This window comes from Benincasa hispida, chromosome 10 (genome assembly GCF_027475165.1).
Source record: "Benincasa hispida cultivar pf3 chromosome 10, pf3_genome.v1.1, whole genome shotgun sequence".
Lineage (NCBI taxonomy): Eukaryota > Viridiplantae > Streptophyta > Magnoliopsida > Cucurbitales > Cucurbitaceae > Benincasa > Benincasa hispida.
In genome coordinates, this window is record NC_143487.1 from 31,729,169 (window position 1) to 31,738,270 (window position 9,102).

The 9,102-nt window shown below is 33.2% G+C and overlaps 1 protein-coding gene across 1 annotated transcript; it reads left to right on the forward strand.

Annotated features, from left to right (window-relative positions):
- Positions 1 to 480: 480 nt before the first annotated feature.
- On the forward strand, positions 481 to 2,831 carry LOC120088029 (diaminopimelate epimerase, chloroplastic-like). The gene is made up of 6 exons (XM_090306354.1): positions 481 to 651; positions 1,139 to 1,238; positions 1,409 to 1,468; positions 1,572 to 1,645; positions 1,811 to 1,966; positions 2,613 to 2,831. The coding sequence occupies exons 1-6, from the start codon at positions 481 to 483 to the stop codon at positions 2,829 to 2,831; spliced, it is 780 nt and encodes a 259-aa protein (XP_090162480.1).
- The last annotated feature ends 6,271 nt before the right edge of the window (positions 2,832 to 9,102 follow it).

Here is a 9,102-nt window from a genome sequence, read left to right on the forward strand (position 1 = left end):
AATGATGGGGCGGGGTGTGACATGTTAGGATTGTGAAACTAATGGCTAACATCTTTTTGTTTCTGGATGGAGGTAAAATCTGAATGAATGCTTTCTCCGGTGACCCTTTCTTTTCACAATCTTTTGTCTGAACTCTTATTCTGTTTTGCAGATGGCTTAATGATAACTGATTAAATGGACCAATCTCGAGAGAACTTACTAGAATTACAAGTCTTAAACTTATGTAAGTCTTTGTATAATTTCGTGTTGTGTATTAGTTCATTTAGGTGATATACATCCCTGATTGAAGTTTTGTACCATATCATGTGATTGGTTTATGATGGATTGTGTCTCCTTTGTTTTAAAGATGTCTCAAACAATGACTTGTGTGAAACAATGCCAACCAGTGGACCATTGAGCACATGCCTTTAAACAAGTAGGTTTCTGAATTTTTTTTTTTTGTTCCATGTCCATCTTAACATACATGGAATTTCAAGTAAAATGTCTGGTGAACCGATTCTCAAAGCATCAGATGTGCCTACCCGATTGGCACCAACTACAGACCAATCTGTTGTGAAGGCAGACATTGAAGTAGATGGAGTTGCGTGGAACGTGACCTGTGTCAGTATGGGAAATCCCCATTGTGTAACTTCTGGCAACAAAATTGACCAGGTATTTATTTAATATGTATATTTTGCAACATCCCATTCACTCTTCTAAATCTTCTTAAAGTTCCTAACGTGGATTACAGTGGCTTGCTCTTTTGTTTTCTTTTCTTTTACATAAATATAATCACTTTGCAAGTTGTATATATTGTTTAAGTGATTTAGTAGATTAAAAACTATAAGTTACACTTTAATATTAAGTACAAGAGATCCTGAGTACTTTGTAGGCTCCATATATACATAATATATCATAGTTTTGTTGATTGATTGAGATGTGTTCAACATTGTAATGATAGATGTAAGAGCATCAATGAACCAATGAGTACAATTAAATTAAGAAGCAATACAAAGTTATGACGAAACCTCTGGTGATGGATCAGCTTCTTTGACATTTAAGTAATTTTTTCCCTCCTTTGATCTAATATAGCTTATAGCATTCTAAACTCTGCAATGCAACTTCATAGAGTTTTGAGTTACTATTTGTGCTGACTTAGCCTGGTCATGAACAAAATCTGCAGGTCGATGACATAAATTTAGCTGCAATTGGTCCAAAATTTGAACATCGTGAGATGTTTCCAGCACGAACAAATACAGGTTGGTTTTTTAGCAAGTTTGGGATTTCAACTTTTTCTGGTTGAGGTATATATCTTTGTGCAAATGTAGTTTTTTCCTAACCATTTAAAGGGTGTTCTCTTCCCTCTCTATGAATGTAATCTTTTTACTTTTTTGTTCACTGGGATGCTTTTTTTACCCTGCTTATATAGAATTTGTGCAAGTCTTCTCCAATTCACACCTTAAAATGCGCGTGTGGGAGCGTGGTGCAGGTTTGAATTTTATATAATTTAAGATAAATTTAAGTTATAAGTATATGAATAGTGAATCACTTCATTACAAACCTGCTTTATGTACTTCTCAATCACACTACAGATGCAACACTTGCTTGTGGAACCGGAGCCTGTACGGTCGTTCTTGCAGCAGTTCTTGAAGGTCATGCTAGACGGGTAAGAAGATCATGTGTATATTTTAGCCCCACATCAGTAATATGATTTAGTTTCATCAGTATAATTACACAATATGGTTATTTAAACAGAGAAAAACAAAGATCATGCAAACTTCAATCCTTTCCTTTAAATTTCCTAACATTATTTTCAAATATCTCGAGACAGAATTGCACCGTCAATCTGCCTGGAGGACCATTACAGATAGAGTGGAGCGAGCAAGACAACCATGTATACATGACAGGACCAGCCGAAGTAGTGTTCTATGGATCGGTTCAAGGAGGAAGTAATGAGATATTCTTTTCTCTTTTTTTCTGGATGGAAGTAAAATCTGAATGAATACTCTCTTGTGACCCTTTCTTTTCACAATCTTTTGTCTGAACTCTTATTCTGTTTTGTAGACGCCTTAATGATAACCGATTAAATGGATCAATCTCGAGAGAACTTACTGGAATTACAAGTCTTAAACTTGTGTAAGTCTGTATAATTTCACTGTTGTGTATTAGTTCATTTAGGTGATATATATCCATGGTTGAAGTTTTATGTCATATCATGTGATTGGTATATGATGGATTGTGTCTCCTTTGTTTCATCAAGGATGTCTCAAATAATGACTTGTGTGGAACAATACCAACCAATGGACCATTGAGCACATACCTTTAAACAAGTAGTTTTCTGAATTTTTTAAACTAAAAACACAATGAAAAATCATGATGAATATTTATATTATTTAACTACTTTTAAATACATTATTTACTTTTCTTTTATTGTCATTCTCTCCCTTTATTCTTTGAATTGTAAATTAGTTTAAAGTAATAATTTGATGTTGTTAGATGTAATAAAAATACTTCTTGAATCTCCATCTTCCCCATTTGAGATAAAAGTACTTCTTAAATCTCAAAAAAGACATGTTTTTGTTTGTTGTAAACATTTGAATTTAGAATTATAATATGTGAATTTATATTTGTAGCCAGAACTTAAATCATATGCTTCTCAAGTGATTGATGGTATACTTGACATGAACAATGATGAGATTTTTGTACGAGTATTTGAACCGGAGAAATACGGGCGTGTTCGTAGTTATGGAGTAGGTGTTACTTCTTCTGAGTTGTTTGGATCATCGTCTACTATACGCGATCTTGAGCGTCGTCTTAATGAGTCTGAACAACAACTTCAAGAATCTAAATGACAAAGAAAAGAATCTGAACAACAAAGAGAGGTTGAGGTAGAAACACTTAGGCATCAAATAAGTGAATTAGAAAATCGTTTTGAGGATAGATTTCAAAAAATGATGGCAGAGATGCGTAAAAAATTTGTTTCTAGTTGATCAATTATAGTTTAATGTTATAGAATTTCGATAGCCTTTTAACATATAAGTTTACTTCCATCCATGTCATTGTCTATTTTTTCTATTCTATTTTTATACTTTGTAATTTAGGGTACTACATGTAAATGAATTAATAAAAACAACCCTCCGAGATTTGTCAATAAATGTGCTAAAATGTTTTGTAAGAGAATTTTTGAAGGATATACAATTGTTGATAAATAAGTTTTTATGAAGGTTTTAAAAATTTTGAAAATAACATGATAAGCCTTTAAAATTAATGAAAACTTTCAAAAAAGATAGATAATTATTGATAAATAATTTGACAATTATCGAATATATATAACTTTTGAAAAATAATAATTTTTGAAAGTTAATCAACCTTTGAAAAATAATATTTTTCGAAGGTTAGTAAACCTTTGAAAAAGTTTTTTCAACAGGATCTATTTCGACACTTTTCAAAGATTGAGATAACCTTTGAGAAAAAATATATCAAAGGTTTATTAAATGTTTTTCGAAGGTTTGACCTTCGTGTAGTGAATTTGTAAAATATATTTTTATTTGATTGAATTCACATATCAAATGAGTGTTAATAATATTTGGAAAAGTATATATGTAGTTGCATAGTATGTAACACATAACAAAAAAAAAAACAAAAACCATCAAATGGAGATTTTTTTCCTAGAACATTTTTTTGGTAAGAATAGTAAAAAAATGGAGATTTGTTCTCTGATGATCCTCCAATTTCAGAGGAATTGAAGTGAAATTATTGGAGAAATGTGGTGGCGTTACATTGATGGTTAAGATGATGCGGGAGATTCAATTATAAAAATTCATGATAAAGTAAAAATACGGAACACCAATAGGAGAAAAAAGAAAAAGAAGACAATGATGATGAAATTCATGAAGAAAAATTAGGAATCAAAAGTTTTAATTTCTCTTTGGTTTTTCATTTATTTAACTATGTTCCTACAGGAAATATAATGGATTGATCATTGTTCATTACAAAAAAAAAAAAAAAAAAAAAAAAAAAAAAACAAAACAAAAAACAAAAAAAGAAAGAAAGAAAAACTTTAAAAATTAAAAGAACAAAAATTTCAATCCATATTTAGGGTTTAGGGTTTAGAGTTCAAAAAATTGCACAAGATGCCCCATACATATGAACTCAACTATACACCTCAAATACAGATATCTGAACTCAGACCAAATAACTATACACACCAAACACAAACATATGAACTCCACAGATATATAAACTTCACAGACATCTAAATTTCAAACATCATATCTCAACTCAAAACCCAAACAACATCTAATATTTGCAAAAAGTAACCTACACATTTAATGACCCTATTTGCTAACTATCTAATTTAATTAGTATTTTATTTTTAAAAATTAAGTATATTTCATCTCTATTTCTTACCATGATTTTCATTTTTCTTAAGTAAACAGTTGAATTCTTATCCAAATTTTAAAAATAAAAATAAGTCTTCAATAACTATTTTTTATGTCTTCAAAAGCCGGTTGGTTTTCTAAATAAGAAATTTAGAAGTGGAATTGGTGTTTATAGACCTAATTTCCAAAAATTAAAAACAAAAAATTAAATAGTAATCGGATAACCTAATTTATGTGTTAAAAGTTGAAAAGATATTCTTATTCTTCCTGTTTGACTATGATATCATCTTGATAATTTTACAAATATTTTATAATGATTTAATTTTACTACATGAAATCTACAACAAGATTTTTAACCACGAAAAATTAGTGACCTCATATAGAAGAGAAAATTTGAACTCAATGATTTCATGTTGTCTCTTTAAAACAAATTTTACTCACTCTAATTCTTAAGTTTCATGAATAAGTGGTTCAAATTGAAGGGATTGAATATTACAACAAAAGCAAGTAATCGCTTTGCTACTAAATTTGATCTAAAAATAGTAACATAGAAAAGAAAAACATATATGGTTAAACAAAAAAAAAAAAACATAGGGAGAAGTGCCAACAAGAGTTTATGATGTAGCCTAGAGAGATAAAAGGATAACTTTCTCCAAAAATCAAATCAAAGTCTTATTATTAATCAAAAGTTGTTGTTTACAAGAGAGGAATCCTCTATGCATAGAGAATTAAATGTAAGATAGGATCCTCAAAGGATAACTAAAAGGAAACTAAAATGTAAATTAGTCAACAACTAACAAGATTAATTTGAATTACCAAATTATCCTAATCCTATTATATCATATTATATCTCTCAAAAAAATTTTTTAAAAAAAACTCGTCCTCGAGTTTTAAAATGAAAATGAAAGTAAAAGTAAAAGTAAAAAAAAGTAAGTCATTCAAACGGAAACATTTAAACACATTCAACACTAATAACAACCAAATCTCATGAGTCAAGCCAATAAATTGAAGATTTGACTTGTGAAATGAAATAAACTTTTCAACAAAATTATCATGAATTAACACAAGAATTATGTTTTTCAAGAAATCCATTATTATCAAAATATATGCAGACTAGAAGGAAGGAAAAACATTTTACAATTTTCTTTGAATTAGGTTACTCATGGGTATCATTTTCTTCCACATTTGAAGAATTCACATCCTGCCATATTTCCTCTGATATAACCTTAATCTTGGTTGTTCTTCAACGATTATTGGTAAATCTTAGATATTTCTTACATACCATTACTGTTGTTGATTCCCTTATTGTCTTTCTTGGTGGTCAAGGTTAATTTCTACTCTATTCTCTTACGGCATAGGTAGTTGTGATTGGTTGTGTGCCTTACATAATTGATCTAACCAAATGGACACATTTTATACAGTAGTTTCATCTTCTTCAACACCTCCATCGTTTAATTCATCGATTAATTATTCTGCATCACCTAGTTCGAATTAAGCAAACTCTGTGTCAATCCCATCGATTTTTTTCTTCTTCCAATGTAAGCTCCTCCTCGATCTTTCTACCTCTTTATTCAACTCATCTTCAATTGATTTTTTATTTTCTTCTACTCCGTTCATTTTTTGTGCAAATTCACTGCCCATTTGGATGAATTATTGATTTTCTTGAGTGACTAAATGTAATTCTTGGTGGTTTCTTGAAAAATCTTGAAGATTATGATTATGTCTATTTGCACGAGATTTCAAGAGAAAATTATTTCGTGGAACTTGAACTTTGTATTTCTATTAATTTTGTGGAAAGTGAGTACAATCTCTAATACATAGTATTTTGATGCTTTCAAAATAAACTATAGTCTATAAGCTGGTTGATCTTCTGGCATGATGGCCCTTGGGCTTGTTGATCTTCTTGGATGATTGATAACTTGTAGAAATACAAGTTACTTATGCTACCTTATCTAGATATTGCGGCCAAAAGGGAAGGAATATGCGTCACTCAGAAATACAATAAATATAAATTATCGCAATTACGCCCACTGACATCGTCAAGATAGTAGAAGAAGATTTTTTTACTCTGTTTTGCAAGAAACCAAGTCACCATTTGCGATGAAGGCTCAACGAGAAACTAAACAACGCATCTCTGTCACATTGCGCCCATCAAATCACAATGAAGAGAGGATTAATGCAATGACGGTGCAATGCGACAGTCGATCCAGAACTAAATTTCAACTGCATGCGGAAATAAAAACAACACCGCATGCGAGCAACCGAACGAAAGATGCAGTCGAGCAATGCAAACGCGGAGGATTGTGATACGTGTACAACTAACCATTGTGCAGATTTGACGGTCCGATTGCATAACAGAAGGAATATTTATTTCTCCATCTTCGGAATTTGCATAACAAGAAGTAGGGTCCATAACCCAAAAGTCAAAGCTTTTTCACCTATAAATACCCCCATAGAATTCAGAGAACATATACTTGATACGGGTATAATTGATACGAGGGCTAATTGCTATTGGATTATTGAGAGAAAGGTTGAGCTAAGTACTGAACGGAAGAAATCTGAGAAGAAAAGAGACAAGGTGGAGAGGCAAGTCTCAGTACAAATCTGCCAGATCCCCGCTGTGAAGCTCTATGCTTAGATCCCTGCTACCAGTTGGGCAAGCCTGAGAGGGAAGCTCATCCATTCTTTCACTCCATCCACATCGACAAGCAAATCTCCATCCAGATTGGTGCTAAAATGTTGGCGATTGTTTTTATTTGTTTCTAACTCTATTTCATCAAGTGTATTTCATCTTCTTAATCTCTTCATTTACAAATCATGTATCAGACACTTAATAATTTTATTGAATGTCTCGATCACTTTCATTACCACTTTTCTGTCTACTTCCGTTCCTCTATTAATCGATTTCTCCATGAAGTTTTCTTAATACCTTGGTAATTAATATGTATTAAACAAGTAACTTAATCTATGCTAAAGAGATAAATACGTTTAGCTAAGGCATACTAGACGGCATCTTCGCCTGTGAGAGCGGAAGTGAAGATGTCATTATGATCTGTTGAGAGAAGATTAGAAGAATGTGTTAACTAAAGCGTGTAATACTTCCAGAGATGGAAGCAACCTTGCATTCATTACGTTCATCCTTGTTTCAACACAGAGATGTGGGAACGTGGCCGATCACCGAGAGGTGTATGCTAAGGGAAAAGTGGAACAGTACTTATATCTTTAACGCAATTAAGGAACTTGCGCTGTTTATATTAGTTATCTTTTCTGTTTCTGTTTTGTACATAAGACTTGTCACCGCATTACACGATCTTTGCATAATCTTCACAGCCAGCCTTGACCTCAGTATCTAGTATCATGAAACTTATATCTTGTATCATCATAGCTTAGATTTACTTTATCATATTTTACTTTAACGCAATTTATGTATTATCGCATTTTTACCGCTTTCTTTACTTCATCGCATGTTTAATTACTTGTACACAAAATCTTTATTAATTTGAAAAACCCCTGGTCGCATATATCACAAGCACAACACAATAACCTAAAACAGTCCCTGTGTTCGACCTCGGATCACACCGAGAAACTTGTGGTGAAATTATACTTGGTTTCAATGCAAGGAAACTTGTGACAACGTACAGCATACTACAAGAATATTTGTTAATAACGCATATCTAAAAGTAGTATCACATATCATCATCAAATAAATTTTGCATGTCAAGTTTATGACGCATAACAAGTTCATGACATGGACTTGAACCTTGCGTGCATCATTGTATAGTTATGTCGTTACAAGTTTAAGGCGCCGTTGCCGGGGATTGGTTAACGGTTTATTTTTTTACTGTGTTTGTAGTATTGCAAGACAAATCTTGTTGTACTGGCTGTTCAATGCAGAGAGCAGCTTGACGGTTTATGAGTACTGGTGCTGAACCAGAATTCGAAGCTGACCCTATGATCGAGCGTACCTTTCGCGCACGGGCACGTCAGAATCGGATAAGGCGAAAAAAAGCAGCGAGTATGGTAGATAATAAAGACAATGCGGTTCCCGTAGTAAATCAAAAGGTTGTTTGGCCAGTGCAAGATCCTGTGTTCTTGGCTGCTGATCGCAAAATCCCCGCAACGAATTATGTGGCACCCAAACTGTATGATTTTTCGCCTGGGATTTTGAAGCCTACTGTTAAGGAGAATCCAAGGTTCGAAATAAAGTCGGTCATGCTACAAATGATCCAAAATGTAGGGCAATTTGGGGGTCTACAAGGTGAAGACCCGCATGCCCACTTGACCAGCTTTGTCGAAATGTGCGGCAACTTCTCATTACCTCATAACCCCAAAAGTATTAGACTGTATCTGTTCCCTTACACCTTGAGGGACGAAGCCAAGAGGTGGGCTCACTCACTAGAGCCGAACGAGATCAAATCATGGGATCAACTGGTGGAGTGATTCATGAAGAAGTTCTTCCCACCGGCCGTCAACGCAAGGCGATGAAAGGATGTTTTAAACTTTGAGCAAATAGAAAATGAGACCTTGAGCACCGCCTGGGTGCGATTTAGAAGATTGGTGAAAAACTGCCTGTATATCGGGATATCCGATTGCGTTTTGATAGAGACCTTTTATGACGGCCTTAATAGATCGACGCAGGCTGTTGCTGACGCCTCTGCGGCAGAAGGTTTTATGGAAAAAACGTATACTGAGGATAAAGTCATCCTTGACCGCATATCGCGGAACATGGATGACTGGATTG

Bases quoted from the DNA above. Each gene is read 5' to 3' on its own strand.
- LOC120088029 (XM_090306354.1), top strand. From the start codon at position 481: ATGTCTGGTGAACCGATTCTCAAAGCATCAGATGTGCCTACCCGATTG. The intron at 652-1,138 runs GTATTTATTTAA...GTGCTGACTTAG, and splicing joins CTGGCAACAAAATTGACCAG to CCTGGTCATGAACAAAATCT. The intron at 1,239-1,408 runs GTTGGTTTTTTA...CTGCTTATATAG, and splicing joins TCCAGCACGAACAAATACAG to AATTTGTGCAAGTCTTCTCC.